General features: G+C 42.8%; 1 protein-coding gene across 1 annotated transcript in view; it reads right to left on the reverse strand.

Annotated features, from left to right (window-relative positions):
• The window catches only part of FBP2 (fructose-bisphosphatase 2), a 52,149-nt gene that overhangs the window by 11,838 nt on the left and 22,756 nt on the right, over positions 1-17,555 (reverse strand). Inside the window, exons 4-5 of the mRNA XM_068974259.1 lie at positions 9,024-9,164; positions 2,894-3,031 (exon numbers count right to left, since the gene is read on the reverse strand). Of these exons, the coding sequence (XP_068830360.1) occupies positions 2,894-3,031; positions 9,024-9,164 (279 nt within the window). The remainder of the gene's footprint in view (positions 1-2,893; positions 3,032-9,023; positions 9,165-17,555) is intronic.

Below are 17,555 nucleotides of genomic sequence, written 5' to 3' on the forward strand. Positions count from 1 at the left end.
ACCCTATATAAGCAATGTAACCCAGAGTTCGCGGCTCCTCTCCTTAGCTGCTGCGTCAGTAACGGTGGGAGCCCCAGCTCGAGCTTGGTAATAAAAACTCTCTTGCTTTTGCATTGGATACCGGCTCCCTGGTGGTCATTGGGAGATTTTGCAACTTGGGCATAACAATGGTTCTTTGGGACACTAGTCCACCATCTTCTTGGTCTGCTGACTTTCCTAATAAAGTCCTTATTCCTTGCCCTAACAACTAGTCACTCGATTTATTGGCTTGTCATGTGGCAAGCAGTAAGAGCTTGCACTCCTTAACATTACTTGGCTGTTCTGGGCCTCAGTTCCTTTATTTGTAAAATGAGGGTTGTGGTATTAATACTTATCTTGTAATCTGTTGGAGAATTGAACGAGTTAGTACACGATAAGCACTTGGAACAGACACAGGACACACAGCTAGGAGAGTGCAGTCAGGGATAGGAGAAACTGCCACTGGCAAGAGACAGAAATAGCAAAGGGGGACTGCTCTTTCCACAATGGTGGATGGTATAGAAAAGTGCTGGTCCACTTCCCATCTCCTTGGGGTGCAGCATGTGGAAGCAGAGCAGCCAGAACATAAAGACCCTGCCAGAAAGCAATGGCCTCCGGAAGAATGAGGAGTGGGAGGGACACTGCCTGCACACCCTGGAGATGGGCTTCTCAGGGCAAAACTATAGGACAGCAAGGGCACTTCTTTTCAAAACAGAATAGTCTATTTTCTCTCCTTTTTTTTTAAGTGTAAGAGCAAACACTTCTTATTTAAACACTTATTATTTAAAATAAGGGAGAAGGAATCACAACATATTACACATTTTTAAAAGCTGACTCTTACTATACTAAACATAAAATCCAGAAAAAGAATATAGCATTTTTATTAATTAACTACTTGATATGCTTTTTCCCTTTCAATTTTCTTGGTTGCATACTCTTTGATTGCCTCTGCAAATGACAATGGTTTTTGTAATAATTTCTAGAAAGAGTTACAATGATCTCTTTTCAATGACATATTGCACATATTCATACATCAGAGAAAGTCAAGAACTCTATAATATCAACTTCTAGAAACCTCTATTAACAAGATGGCACATTTTGAAGACATTTTATGCATATACACATCCTATATATACATATGTGTGTGCAGAAATACATTCACATGTATTTAATGGTGTAATCCATTTCGTTGACTGCCTATCTTGTGGACATGTCTCACTACCAATATATAAAACAGGACTTAAATTTCTAATGGATGAATAGCTGTGTGGCACAACACTTCACCTGAATATTGTGAATGTCCCAACCAACCCTTCCTGTTGGATACTTCAGTTGTTCCTTCGTTGTTGTTATAAAACAATGCTGCAGTGACATATCCTTGTTCATTTATCTCTGTTTCTATTTGATCAATTGGTTTTTTAGGATCAGTTTCTGGGGGAAATTTAGGATTAACTGAGTCAAAAGATATGAATATTTAATATTGGAAATCATACTGTCAGATTGCCCCAGCCAGAAAAGTTGGGGGGTGAGGGGGGACATTTAAGTTTCCTTTAACATTTTATAAGAGTACTTATTTTCCCACACCACTGAGCACTATTCATCTGTTGAATCTGTGCGAATCTCAAATGTGGAAATGATGTTGTATTTTAATTTGCCTTTCTTTTTTATTAGCATCTCCCATGCCTTGCATGATCGTGCCCTTTGTCTGGTTTTCTGTTTGGGTGTTCATCCTTGTATTTGGGTCCTCGTGCAGTCAGACTCTTCACCTGTTGTTGGTTATACATGGGATGACTCCTTTGTTTCTCAGTTTGAAACTTCTCCTTCAAAGGGATTTATGGCTTTTTTTGTGTGTGTGTGCCTAAGAGTCTGGTTTTCCAGTGGTAAAATAAGTATCTTCCTTTATGGGTTTTGGAAGAGGTACCTTTTACCTTAGAATAGGAACCACTGTGAAATTATCGCCAAGACTGGGAACTTGTAAATAAATAATTTTGACTTTATCAACCTCACAATCCATATCCTATTACTTCTGCCCTTAAGATACCTGATGGGTTTGTGTGTGATGACAAAGGAGAGATACCAGAAACTGCGCTTCAAAGATTTTTGCTTCAAGAACAAACAAGACAGAAAGAAGAAAACTCTCTAAAGCTTCAGTCTGAGGCAGCAGAGGTAGGTCCAGCACCCTGCTAACCGAGTGCTCTGGACTCCATGGAATTCTGAGCACTTTTCTACCTAGAGTTTGTGAAGGGCTTCCAGGGACAGCCAGGCTGGCACCTCACACCACTGTCCTTCCAGTCACTTCCAGTGTGGGTCAGACTTCACACTCTTGACCTGGAAACACTGTGACTCCCTCCCACACTTGTCTTAATAGGGCTTTTTGTATGGCAGACATACTTATTGGCTTGTTTGGGCTGTCTTAATAGCCACATGAAGTCCAGGACTCGGTGTTCACCCTTAGAGCCGAAGACCTTTCTAAAACTTGGAGTAAACACCAGGTCCTGATTTTAAACCATGTGAAAGGGACCTTCACTTAAATATAACTGAGTGACCAGAATCTACACACATGGTAGCTCGGCAAAAAATGAGATGCTCTGGCCTGAAACTCTGGATTTTGAAAAATTGGTCTCTGCCTTCTTCATAGATAATTTCTCCTGGATAAACTAACCTAGAGAGTAATACCTTTAGTAGGTAAATCTTAGCTATGAAAGAAAGATATTGATTGCTAATGAAGAAAATCAGAGTCTGCCATGCTCACACTGGTCAAAGCCACAAACAGGGGCAACAACCTCTTTCAGCCAGCCCCCCACAGCCATTTCCCAAACAGGAACCCACAGAGACAGTATTCTCCCTGCTTCTGTTTCAGGCTTTCTTCACTCACCTCAGGAAACTTCTTTTTCTGCACATATTCTGTGGTGGCAGCATCAAAATACTTGGCATAGCCCTCGTTGAGGCTGTAAATCTTTCCTTTCTTTTTAATCTTGACATCTTTTTCCACCAAGACAAATTCACCAAGAGCCTAGAAAGATGAAGGGAAATACCAGGAAGAAGAGAGATATCAGGAAACAGAAGTCAATAGCACACACTCCAATAACAAGAGAACAATAGCTGAGGTGGGCCTGCTGAAAGGACCTGGGGGTAGCAAGGTCCTCCTGTAGCCTGTCCAGTGATGTTTTTATGAGACTTACAAATAACAGGGACAATGCGGAGCCTGCACAGGTAGAACAAGCTGTAATATAACAAAAAATAAAATAATTCAAAGGAATAAGAAGGAAAGTTTCCCTTGTAACTCTCATTTGTAAAGAACCTAGCTGTATTTATCCCCTCAAGTTCTCATCCCCAGTTAATCCCTAATGTTTTCAGGAAGATTTGGGCCATCAACAATGAGAGGAAGAAGTTACACAGAAGGGATTTGTCATGAAAGTGGGGATGTAATTAGACCACTAATTTGTGGTCCAGTTATTTTATCTTAATGACTCAATCTTGGAAGCCATTCAAATTTTCTTGCATCCCTAGGGACTTCCCTGGTGGTCCAGTAGTTAAGACTCCATGTTTACAATTCAGGGGGCGTTGGTTCAATCCCTGGTGGGGATCCTGAAAGCTGCGCGTCACAATGGAAAAAAAAAGAGCAAAAAAGAGCAAAGTTCCTTGTACCCCAAGTATTCTTATACAGGGTAAAGAGGAAATCCCTTCAATCAGAAACTGTATTCACTTGGCATGAAGAATCATTGATAAAATTTATTTTAATCCTCAGAATTACTTATAAAAGTGCCCAGTCTCCCTATAGCCACCTGGTCCCTTTCTGTAGGGCATCCCTCAGGTATCTCTTTACCTGAGTGCTGGTGGTCTCATCTCTAGGGCTGCAATTAGCTAGCTGCAAATTCACTTTGAAAGGCTCAACGTCTCACTAAGTCATTAGGAAGGAAATCAAGACCTGGAAATCTAATCAGTTCTGATTAAACTTTGAAGGCTGAGAAAGGAAAAATCCCCCAAGATGACAGCTCACAGCTAGATGATTCCTAATGAACATTGACAACGCTCCAACAAAGAGAAAAGGCTATGCTGACCATGTCTGAAATAAAACAATGACAAGGATATTAAACTGTAAAAATAACCAAACATGCTTCTTTTCTGTGAAATGTGAGTACTGACTGCTTTTTTACCAATGAATCATCACCCTCACTTTAACTTTCCTGCCTCCCAGATAAAAACTGAGATACAAAATCACTAATTGTACCCACATCTAGACAATACCCAATCCAGAATTGACCCTCTCTTTCTCAAACCTTCCTTAGAATCATCAAGCAAAAGCCCATGTTCTATATATAATAAGACCATGCCAACTTCCTCTCTCATCTGAATGAGACAGTTGAATGGCATCACCAACTTGATGGACATGAATTTGAGCAAGCTCTGGGAGCTGGTGATGGACAGGGGGCTTGGCATGCTGCAGTCCATGGGATCGCAGATTTGGACAAGACTGAGCAACTGAACTGAACTGAACTCCCTCTCAGCATGAGGCCTCAGGGTTCTTCTAGAATGCCTTCTCCCAAGCTTAGTAAACCCAGCTTCTTAGGGAAGCTCTCGACAGTCTCTGGATCATGAACTTTAATAACCTGCTCTAGGCATTTGTTGCTTTAGAGTAGCCCAGTGTGGAGTTCCACTTTTTAAAAGCACCTGAACTTCCTTTGAATAATTAACTCTTCCTATTGGATGCCAGTCTAGAAAGACTCTAAGCTGGACCTCCCCTAGCCCAAGGTCAAATACTTGACTTAGCTTGGCAAAATAATTACTCCTTCCTGGCATTTGAAACCTGAGTGAGAGACACAGCATCATGGGTGGTATCCAGACCAGGGGCTGTGCTGTGGGACTGGTCCTGTGACTCCTCCCTCCTAGACCTGCCCATCTCTAACCTGGGGCCTCAGCTTTTCCGTTAATGCACTAACACCCTTTACTTAGTTATCCAAGATCCTTGACTCTTTTAGTTCAGTCACTCAGTCGTGTCTGATGCTTTGCAACCCCATGGACTGCAGCATGCCAGGTTTCCCTGTCTATCACCATCTCCTGGAGCCTGCTTAAACTCATGTCCATTGAGTCAGTGATGCCATCCAACCATCTCATCCTTTATCATCCCCTTCTCCTCCTGCCATCAGTCTTTCTCAGCATCAGGGTCTTTTCTAATAAGTTGGCTCTTTGCATTAGGTGGCCAAAGTATTGGAGCTTCAGCTTCATCATCAGTCCTAATGAATATTCAGGGTTGATTTTCTTCAGGATTGACTGTTTGTACTCCTTGCTGTCCAAGGGACTCTCAAAGGTATTCTCCAGCACCATGAAGATCAAGACAGATACACAACTGTTGTCTAAATAATGTCTTCACTTGTTTATCCACCCCAGGGCTGGGAATGTGGACACTCAGGCCCCTGGCGAGGTGTTCTCTATTGTGGGGTAAAGATGGTTGTGGAGCCTTACTCCAACCTGGAAAATACATACCTTTGTTCTGACTGGGATCACTAGCACCCACTGTGTATACAAATGGCCTTCCACAACTTGGACAAGAGGGCACCTGATGATCAGGCACCATATCCCTGCCATTTCGAAATTATATCTGTCATATGTAAACAAATACCTCTCATTGTGGCTTAGACCACAGTTGAGTGTTTGGTTAAGTGAGGTAGTCCCTCTGTACCTGAACAAAATCTGTGCTCTGACAAAATCAAATTACCAGCCCTGCACACTAGCAGATTAGGGAGGCTCTGGTTGGCCCACCAAGGAACTTTGTCCTGTGAGGCCCTGCCTGAGTAACATGCAGGCCACCCTCCATGGTTTTCTACCTGTAACAAGCACCATATGCTGCTTCAACCTCTCAGATAGGTCCTAAGCTTCATACATAGGGTCCTTGTTCAAGTGTCCTTTGTGGGTTTTCAGGCTAATGAAGAAAGCTCAGCAGAGAGCATGTGACAATTGATACAGGAGGGAAGTGGACAGGGTACAGTCTTTAAAAGAATGACATAATACAAGGACACAAAATAAACTGACTAGAATCAAACAGGTCCAAGATGGCAGACAGAGTCAACTTTCACTAGACTTTGAGCCTCAGTGCACATTAGCAAACTAAATGATACACCCACAGGCACCATGACCAGAGCTGTGTGCGTTCGCATGCATCAGCATGTAAACTCCTGACAGATAATTTCTGTTTGACCAGTGCATTATCTCCCTCCACTGCCTAGAATGGTATCTGAGGGCTCACTGGATGCTCAATCAGTTCAGTTGCTCAGTCGTGTCTGACTCTTTGCCACCCCATGGACTGCAGCACACCAGGCCTCCCTGTCTATAGACAACTCCCGGAGTCCACTCAAACTCATGTCCATTGAGTCGGTGATGCCATCCAACCATCTCACCCTCTGTCGTCCCCTTATCCTCTTGCTTTCAATCTTTCCCAGCATCAGGGTCTTTTCAAATGAGTCAGTTCTTCGCATCAGGTGGCCAGAGTATTGGAGTTTCAGCTTCAACATCAGTCCTTCCAATGAACACTCAGGACTGATCTCCTTCAGGATGGACTGGTTGGATCTCCTTGCAGTCCAAGGGACTCTCAAGAGTCTTCTCCAACACCACAGTTCAAAAGCATCAATTCTTCAGCACTCAGCTTTCTTTATAGTCCAACTCTCACATCCATACGTGACTACTGGAAAAACCATAGCCTTGACTAGACAGACCTTTGTTGGCAAAGTACTGTCTCTGCTTTTTAATACACTGTCTAGGTTGATCATAACTTTTCTTCCAAGGAGTAAGCATCTTTTCATTTCATGGCTGCAGTTAGCATCTGCAATGATTTTGGAGCCCCCCAAAATAAAGTCAGCCACTGCTTCCACTGTTTCCCCATCTGTTTGCCATGAAGTGATGGGACCAGATGCCAAAATCTTCGTTTTCTGAATGTTGAGTTTTAAGCCAACTTTTTCACTCTCCTCTTTCACTTTCATCAAGAGGCTCTTTGGTTCTTCTTTGCTTTCTGCCATAAGGGTGATGTCATCTTCATATCTGAAGTTCTATTGATATTTCTCCTGGCAATCTTGATTCTAGCTTGTGCTTCATCAAGCCGAGCATTTCTCATGCTGTATTCTGCATAAAAGTTAAATAAGCAGGGCAAACTAAGGAGCCTCTTGATAAAAGCAAAAGAGGAGAGTGAAAAAGTTGGCTTAAAACTCAACATTCATAAAACTAAGATCATAGCATCCATTCCCATCACTTTATGGCAAATAGATGGGGAAACAATGGAAACAGTGGGAGATTTTATTTTGGGGGCTCCAAAATCACTGCAGATGGTGACTGCAGCCATGAAATTAAAAGATGCTTGCTCACTGGAAGAAAAGCTATGACCAACCTAGACAGCATATGAAAAGCAGAGACATTACTTTGCCAACAAAGGTCCATCTAAAGCTATAGTTTTTCCAGTAGTCACATATGGATGTGAGAGTTGGACTATAAAGAAAGCTGAGTGCTGAAGAATTGATGCTTTTGAACTGTGGTGTTGAAGAAGACTCTTGAGAGTCCCTTGGACTGCAAGGAGATCCAACCAGTCCATCCTAAAGGAGATCAGTCCTGAATATTCATTGGAAGGACTGATGCTGAAGCCATACTCCAATAATTTGGCCACCTGATGCGAAGAACTGACTCATTTGAAAAGACCCTGATGCTGGGAAAGATTGAAAGCAAGAGGAGAAGGGGACGACAGAGGATGAGATGGTTGGATGGCATCACCAGCTTGATGGACATGAGTTTGAGAAAGTTCCAGGAGTTGTTGATGGACAGGGAAGCCTGACGTGCTGCAGTCCATGGGGTTGCAAAGAGTCAGACATGACTGAGCGACTGAACTGAACTGTACTGAATCATTCATTCTAGAGGCCCCCCAAATCATTAATTCTCAGAATAGATACCTTGCTTCTATGAAATGATGGATTAGCTTGATCATAGCATTACAAAAGAGTTTCATAGTTAGCAAGTAAAAGTATGTGTAGTAAATTTATTGTTTATTGTTTTTAATATTTTCCATTGACATGAAAAATTTTAAGAACAGTTGATCTCCTGAACATTTTTAATGTACATTTGCCATGAAGGCTCAATCTTTGTTTTTGAACTCTGTGTCTTTATCCAATTACTTCTTCTAATCAGCACTGTGTTATATTTTTCATCTACCCAGAGGTGGTGCTTCTTCCGCTGCTGCTACTGCTATTTTATCATTGTGAAAAGTGTGGAGAATAACACAGTATCTAATAAAACAGCTTTCTACCAGTGACTCATCCTTTTGGGAAAAACATGTATATTAGGGGACATCGTCCAAACTGGTGTCCAATAGGGTACCAGTAGTCCAATAGTCACATGTAGTTATTTAAATTAATTAAAATGAAATAAAATGTAAAAACCCAGTTTCTCAGTCACACTAACTCACTGCAAATGTTCAATGGTCACAGAAGGCTAGTGGCCACCATACCAGACAGCATAGATTACAGAACATAACCATTATCACAGAAAATTCTATTGGATGGTGCTACTGTAAAGAATCCATGTTTGGGGCTTCCTTGGTGGTTCAGAGGTTAAGATTCTACACTTCCGATGCAGGGTCACCAGCTGGATCCCTGGTCAGGGAACCAAGACCCTGCATGTTGCACAAAGCAGCCAAAAAACAAACAAACAAACAAAAAGAATCTATGTTTCTGTCTGTAAATTGGCAGCATTGGGATTCTTAAGTCATTGTATTTCTACAAACCACAGAAGCTGAATATATTTTTTTGATAATAAATTCCTTACAAACAGGGCCTGAGTGATGCATTTGACCATGTAGAACCCCTCAAATACCCTCCCATGAACAGAGATCTTAATGTTTTTAGATGATGCTGTTGGTCCCCCAAACTAGACTCCCTGACCCCCAAAGCAAGTATTAGGAGTAACCAGTAAATTATCCCAGGGGACAGAATTAAAGCACAAAGGCTCATACTTCATCATTAGGTACCTACTGGGTCAAGCATGAAGAGGTCCACTCCTTGCCCTGTGGAAAGAGCCACCAGGGTTGCACTTCCATAGAGTGCATAGCCAGCAGCCACAATGTTGCGACCTGGCTGCAGGGCATCCTTTTCAGAAGGCTCATCCTCTGAGGTCTGCAAAAGAAAAAGATAAACATTACTGTCTCTGGATAGAGCCCTTTGCCAGAGGCAGCATCACCAACTCGATGGACATGAGTTTGAGCAAGCTCTGGGCATTGGTGATGGACAGGGGCGCTTGGTGTGCTGCAGTCCATGGGACTGCAAAGAGTCAGACACCACTGAGCACCTGAACTGGACTGAACTGCACTTCAGATCTACTTGAATCATGGAAGAAAGTGCGGTTATCAGATTTTCAAGCTGCAGTAAAGGTAGCTGGAGGAAACAAGTTGCCATGTTAATGACTAGGTCTAGCTGAGCCATCGCAAAGGCCATTCTTGGACTTCTCCATTTCCTGAACATAGTTGTCTCCATCCTGCCAAGAACAGCATGCCAAGGTGTTAAAATCACAACCTCTCTTAAAAATCATAAGCCATGCTCTATAATGATTAAAATGACCAAGGTCATTGAGCTCTGATTTTGTGCAATATCTCATTCTACATATACAACAGCACTCTGAGATAGGTATCTTTATGGTCTCCATCATCCAGATGAAAAACTCAGAGCCTGTGTGATTGGATAATTCACCCAACATCAAGCGGAGCTGGAATCAACCCAGGCTGTTGCCTCTTCAAGGCCCTGCCCCTGCCTGTTCCCACCCCCAGGGCCCAAGTCTACCAATCTGGACATTTTCTTGATGAAGCCTCTTTTGTTAGCTAACAGTGTGCATGGAAGTGGGAATTCAGTGAGACAGGATGAGGCAGGCATCCAAGGAAGAAGCAGTGAAGGTTCTTGATGGAAGGGGAGAGCTGCGTGGATTTCACAACCTGCTTTTCCAAGGATCTCTTGAAGGGCTTGTCCTTCCCTATCTTCTTATGCTCAAAAAAACAAGGAATCAAATCTTATGAATTTGGAAAAAAGGAGAGTGAACTTCTTGCCCCCACTGTAAGGAGCTGATTGGATGGGGGAAGGAGAGGCAGGAATATGGCCACTGGGGTTGCTCAGTTCCTTTTCCACCATCGTCTAAGATTCTGACTACACTGCACACACTTTGGAAGCAGTGGGGGAGAGGGGAATGTTTGCAGGAACACTCGGGCTCTGGTTCTACACCTTAACATCATTATGGATGGCAAATGTGAGAGGAGCTTTGAAGGAAAAGTGAATGGGCAGATCTGAATGAACTGTTTTCAGAGCAACAGATCCAACTAGCTTCAGCTTCACACACTGAGCAAATAAGTATGATATATGTGACAAGTTGAAGCTCCAAACTTGCTTCCCAAAGATCACCATACCCAAAGACTGTGGTGCTTCCTATGCAAGGATCAAACCAAAAATTGTTGGCCTTACTCTTTTTGTCATTCGATTTTCTCCCATCTGTTTACTAGAGTAACTACCACAGATATTCAGCTAGAGGCTGTGTTCTCTCTAGACACCGGTGAGTTTTGGCTAAAATGTTAGGGGAAACACTGACTAAAACCACCCACATTGGTCAGGCACAATAGTAACCACTTGCATGAGTTATTTAAGCCAGGAAGTCCTAAAGGAACACAGAACTAACAAGCCACCACCAACTGGAAGAGTTGGGAAAAGGTCAAAAGGAGATACCACATGTCCTATCAACCTCTCAAAATCTTCCTTGCTGGAATCCATCTTGGCTGAGCAATGTGTGCACCAGTAGGCCAAAGTCAGAATGATTGGCCAGAGATGACCAGGAAATTAATCCCATCCCCATAAAACCCAAGACTGAGGCTGGAAGCTATGTGGCAGAGCAGCCCTGGGTTCCTTCTCCCTCTTGCTCATAACCGGGGCATCCCTTCCCAGTAAAGACTCTTGCTCTGTCAGCACGTGTGTCTCCTTGGACAATTCACTTCCGAGTGTTAGACAAGAACCCACTCTTGAGCCCCGAAGGGATCTCCCTTCCTGCAACAAAAAGACAGGTCCAGAAATACTACATAGAGATTTCTTTAGGAGCAGAAAATTCCAGAGAACTGGAAACTGATGGAGGTGAAAGATAACACATTTAAAGTTAGAAAGACAGACTTGGTGATTATGTTCATAGGAAAGAGAAATGATAGTGAGCTTGAATATTACACACACATTGGAAACATGTCCATTATGATAATTAACTCCTGAAAAAAAAAATTTGGTGGTGGGGGTGGTGGGGGGGTGGGGCCATGCCATGTGGCTTGTAGGATCTTAGTTCCCCAACCAGGGATTTTAACCTGGGCCCCCAGGAGTGAAATCATGGAGCCCTAACTACTGAACCATCAGGAAGTTTCTTAAAAAAAATTTCAAGGTAAAAAAATAGGTTGTAATTATATGAGATTTTATATCTTTCAAAGTACGGTCAGGGAGAAAGAAATTTTCCTCTACCCTTTTAAGTTCTTCAGGCTTTTCTAAGAATTATATTGATATGAGAAAAATTAACAGGGGAAAAAAAAGTTTTAGTAATATGTAGACATGGGAGAGACCCAGGAAAACTGTTACTCGCCAAAGTGTCTAAAGCCCTCATCATCAGTTAAAGACCAAAGAGGATGTTGGAGGTAGTGGCTTGGGACTTCAGAGGTGAGGAAGGCACACGGAGATGGAGAAGCAAATGTTTAGTAAACAAATGTTCCCTGGACCCTGAGGAGACAATCGGATACAGAGTGCAATTCTAACAAACAGATTCTGCTAAGTTCCTCCCAGTCGACAAGCCTAGTTTCATACTATGATATTGATGGTAATAGCTCCCTTCCAGAAACAAGATCTTACTATCCACATTGTTTTCAGCAACTGGGGTGTAGATTAAAGGTTCTTCCTGAGTCTTTCAGGCCTTAAAAATAATCAGCCTAAATGAATTTTCATGCCATGGAGACAATTTCTGGGGTGGAAAATTTTGCTTCCCTACAGCACAGAACTTTCTCATTATGTTTTATGAAACAATGAAGAGGCTCTATAAAATTTTTTTGAAAGAGAACTTTTGTTTTTCAAGGAGAATTTTTCTCTTCTTCTGAAAGAGAAGAGACGGAGGTCAGAAAGATACACAGCATCTTGAAACCAGACAGTGATAAAGCTGGGGCTTGACCTAAGTCTCTTGTTGGGAAGCCAGCGTTCTTTTCAACAGCACTTGGAATATGGGACCAAGTTTGCTGTCTGCTAGTAAAATCACAATGACTTTTCTTTTTTTGGCCATGCTGTGCAGCTTCTGAGATCTTAGTTCCCCTCTCAGGGATTGAACCCCCACGCTTGGCAGTGAAAGCACAGAGTCCTAACCACTGGATGATCAGGGATTCCCTTAAGGCCTTTATTTTTACACCAAATTTTATCCTTCTTTTTAAAGATGCCACATTCCTTTTAATATTTTTGTTATTTTCATATTTTCTCAGGACTACAAGAACCACTAATTTAAAAATTAAAACAGTATATTCCCTTTAATATTCTTCCTTACTTTCACAATCTTGCATTCTTTCTAACCCTTTTTTTTTCTTGCAGCTAGATACATTTTCATCCAACTTGCACATGTACTCTATAAATTCGCTTTATTTCCAGATTCCCAGGCCACATACAGATTCTGAGAACCAGGCTCTAGAGAAATGATTCTCAGTGTGGCCAAGCAGCAGCATTATCACCTGGGATCTTGGAAATGCAAATTCTTGAACCTCACCTCAGGCCTACAGAAACAGAAACCCTGGGCCGCCAGAATCAAGCTGTGACCCTAAAGTATGGGAGCTACTGCTGTACAGCATGATCTCTTAACTTTCAGCAAAGTGGAAGTCAAAGGCAGAACTGGATTTTTTATTAAAATCTTTAGTTTTCCCCATTGAAGTTTATGAAATATCTTCATTTTAGTCATCAGAAGGATTACATTTTCTGTGTATGAAACCAGAGTTCTGTTTTCCGATTTCTCCCAAACTAGAGCCTATTCTTTCTCAGAGCTGTGATCCTGCAGCCTCTGCTTGGCATCACACCTTGTCCTTGGTCCTCTAGATTCTGCACTGGGGCTTGAAAAGAACCACCCCTCCCCCTTTGGTTTCTCTGGCTTTGAATTACAAATAGACCTCACTGGCCTTCAGTTCAGTTCAGTCTCTCAGTCGTGTCCAACTCTTCGTGACACCATGGACTGCAGCATACCAGGCCTCCCTGTCCATCAACAACTCCCAGAGCTTGCTTAAACTCATGTCCATGGGTCGGTGGTGCCATCCAACCATCTCATCCTCTGTCGTCCCCTTCTCCTTCTGCCCTCAATCTTTCCCAGCTTCAGGGTCTTTTCAAATGAGTCAGTTCTTCACATCAGGTGGCCAAAGTATTAGAGTACAGCTTCAGCATCAGTCCTTCCAATGAATATTCAGGACTGATCTCCTTTAGGATGGAGTGGTTGGATCTCCCTGCAGTCCAAGGGACTCGCAGTCCAAGGGACTCTCAAGAGTGTTCTCCAACACCACAGTTCAAAAGCATCAATTCTTCGGCGCTCAGCTTGTTTTATATTCCAACTCTCATATCCACACATGACTACTGGAAAAACCATAGCTTTGACTAGATGGACCTTTGTTGGCAAAGTAACGTCTCTGCTTTTTAATACTCTGTCTAGGTTGCTCATAGTTTTTCTTGCAATGAACAAGCATCTTTTAATTTCATGGCTGTAGTCAGCATCTGCAATGATTTCGGAGCCCCCCCCCCCCAAATAAAATCTCTCACTGTTTCCATTGTCTCCCCATCTATTTGCCCTAAAGTGATGGGACTGGATGCCATGATCTTAGTTTTCTGAATGTGGAGTTTTAAGCCAACTTTTTCACTCTCCTCTTTCATTTTCATCAAGAGGCTCTTTAGTTCACTGGCCTTAGAAAAATTTAAACAATACTTTCTAGACCCAAGGCTTCCCTCCAGCTATTGCCCCATCTCTGACTTCATCTAGGTTCTGGAATGGAAAACATCTGTCTACACTGGTTAACTCCCTTCTCCTGTCCTCACTGCAGGCTGCTACTAAATTGGGCATACATTTTCCAGTCTTCCTCTTACTCTGCCTCTTGGCAGCGTTGGATCCAGTGACTGCTATCTCATTCATGAGATGTGTCTCTCCTGAGCTTCTGCCCACTTCCCTCTTCTCTGAATTTCTTTCTAAGACTCTCCATATGCCTCTCATTTGCTTTTGCCAACTCCCATTCTTTTGACCTTTTAAATGTCAGTGCTCCTCCTGGTTCTTCCCCGCACTCAGAATATCCAGCCAGAACATCTAAAGAACTTTCTTCATTGCCACCTTGTGGAATGTGGTGACTCCAACTGGCCCACTCTATGCTCCATAAATCTGTTTGGGGCTACAGCATTCTGGTGAATATCCACATAGAAGTTATTGGGTGACCATCTTTCCTCCATCACTGGCTAGAGAACAAGAGAAAACTGGGAAGGTGAGATGAGAGACTTCAAGGGAAAAAACTCTCCTGGCCTGACCTTCTCTGGTCCAGTCCCTCTCTGAAGCTTTGGGGTCTCCTGACTCATCCCCGACATTTATAACAGAATCCTAACTAATAAAGCTCTTTTCTCTTTATATTCTACACACTTATTGGCCATTGCACCTGCAGCCAAAATGCTAAGCCCCACACAGATGCTATCTCCCAGACCTACAGCTCTATCTCCCCTGAGAGCCCAGCCTTGGAGCCACCTGCCCACCAGACATTCCTGCTCAGGTATTCCATAGACGCTTCAGTCTTAACATGTCTGAGATGGACTTCTCTGCCCCTTCTCACCCACTCCTCCCCAAATTCCTGATCTTCTCCTACTGCTGCCCATCTTGACAAATGGTTCCTGGAGCAACTTGAGTGTCACCCTCCCCACCGTCTCCTGACCATCCTCCTCGCCCTCATCTATAGCCTTTCAATCATTCAGTCCAGTCAGTCCTGCTAGCTGTCTCTGCAGGACCATGCCTTCCTCTCTATCCACCCCCACCACTACTTGGTGTGAACAAACCATCACCTTCTGCCTGGTCTCCTGACTTCATCCTCACCCTGCCCTCACCTATGGCCCTTCTCTTCTAGAAACATTTCACTGACTTCCCACTGCCTTGGCGTCCAATATTCCTAACTCCTTTTACCAGGTCTTCCAAGACCTGGCCCCTGCTGGCTGACCAGCCTTGTCAAACACCATCCTCTGCCCCTCTAAACCCAGGCCCTGTGCTACAGCAACACCAAGCTTATTTTCTCTTCTTGGACACTCCGTCCTGCATGTGAACGCCGGGACTCTGCCTGTGCATTTGTTTCTAGTCAGAATGGCTCTCTCCTTTCTCCCATACCCTTTGCCTGAGGAACTCATAGTCAGCCTTCAAGTTTCAGGTAAAGCATCAGCTTCCCCATGGAAGCCTTCCCGGACTTCAATGTTTGGTCTTCTGGGTACTCAATGCTTTTCCTCTGACACTCCCAACATAACTCATTAGCATGATTGCTGCCTGGCTTCCTAAATAGACTGTTAGCTCCATGCTGGCGGTTTGACTGTCTTGTTTACATCTGCTTTCCTACCTCCTAGTGCAATCTGGCCCATGGTTGTTGCATTCAGTTCATACACACATGCTGCTGCTAAGTCGCTTCAGTCGTGTCTGACTCTTCACGACCCCATGGACTGCAGCCTACCAGGCTCCTCCACCATGGGATTTTCCAGGCAACAGTACTGGAGTGGGGTGCCATTGCCTTCTCCATCATACACACATATACACACATATACATATGCAAATTTATTCACACTCATATATACTTTTTCACCAGTATTCTGAATAGTCTATTGTATGGACACCCCAAATTTAATCAGTCTCTGTCACTTAAAGTTTAGGTTTTTCCTAAATTTAAAAAACATTTTTGGACTCCCTGGTGATCCAGTGGTTAAGAGTCTGCCTGCCAATCCTGGGGACACAGGTTGCACAGGGAGATTCCACAAGCCACCAGGCAAATAAAACCATACATCACAACTACTGAGCCCACATTTTAGAGCCGGCAAGCCACAGCTACTGAAGCCTGCGTACCCTAGACCCCGTGCGCTGCAAAACGAGAAGCCACAACAACAAGAAGCCTGCACACTGCAACTAGAGAGTAGCTCCCTCTTGCAGCAACTAGACAAAGCCTTCACGCAACAATAAAGACCCAGCACAACCAAACATAAAATAAATTTTTTAAACATTTCTTTTAAGTTTTTACTTAAAAATAGTTATATATCCACAGGAAGTTGCACAGGTAATACAGAGAGATCTTGTTGTACCTTTCACCCAATTTCCCCAAATAGTTACATTTTATATATTTTATGATAGTACAATACTAAAACCAGGACCTGACATTGGTATTAAGTGCATGTATAGCTCTACGGCATTTTAACATGAGTAGATTATGTACACACCACCACATAAAGATACAGCACTTAATTTGCATTTTCCTAATGACTTGTGATGTTGGATGTTTTTCATGTGCTTATTTGCCAAAAAACTTATCTTACCTGTTTTGTGACATGTCTCTTCATATTCCATGGTCTAAGTGAATCAGAACACAAAAAATGTTTGGCATTTTTACAGTTGAGTTTTGAAAGTTCTTTTATATTCTAGGTATGAATCCTTTGTCAGGTATGTGGTTTACAAATATTCTCTATAGTTTTTATACTCATCCCCTTAACAGAGCTCTTTGCAGAGCAAAAGTTTTTAATTTTAATGAAATCCAACTATTATTTTTAAAAATTTTATGGATCATAATTTTGGAATTAGGTCTAAGAACTTAAACCCTAATTCCTAGAGATTTTTATCTTATGTTTTACTATAATTTTTTTTTAGGATTCCAGGCTTTCACTGTAACAGCCCAGGTTCAATCTCTGGTCAGGAAACTAAGATTACACAAGTTGTGTGGTGGGGCAAAAAAAACAATTAAAGATAAAATTTTAGGACTTCCCTGGTGGTGTAAATGCAAATCTGCCTGTCAATGCAGAGGACACCAGTTCGATCCCTGTTCCAAAAAGATCCCACATGCCTCGGAAGAACTAAGCCCATGTGCCACAACCACTGGGCCCGTGTTCCACAGCTCAGTGCTGCAACTACTGAGCCCACTCGTCTAGACACCTACTCTCTGCACAACAAGAGAAGCCACTACTTCGTAAATAAATTTATTTGTACTCTTTTTTTTTTTTATGTGTGTGTTAGTCACTCAGTCATGTCTGAATCATTGTGACCCCATGGGTGGTAGCCTGCCAGGCCTCTCTGTCCATGGGATTTCCCAGGCAAGAATACTGGAGTGGATAGCCATTTCCTTCTCCAAGGCAAATTCCTGACCCAGCGATTGAACCCAGGTCTCCTGAATTGCAGGCAGATTCTTTACCATCTGAGCCACCAGGGAAGCCCACTCTTGGGAAGCCCACTCTTTTTTTTTTTTTTTTTGTAGATTCCACATATAAGCAGAAATAGTGTTGCAG

This window comes from Capricornis sumatraensis, chromosome 6, assembly GCF_032405125.1.
Source record: "Capricornis sumatraensis isolate serow.1 chromosome 6, serow.2, whole genome shotgun sequence".
In the NCBI taxonomy this organism is placed as follows: Eukaryota; Metazoa; Chordata; class Mammalia; order Artiodactyla; family Bovidae; genus Capricornis; species Capricornis sumatraensis.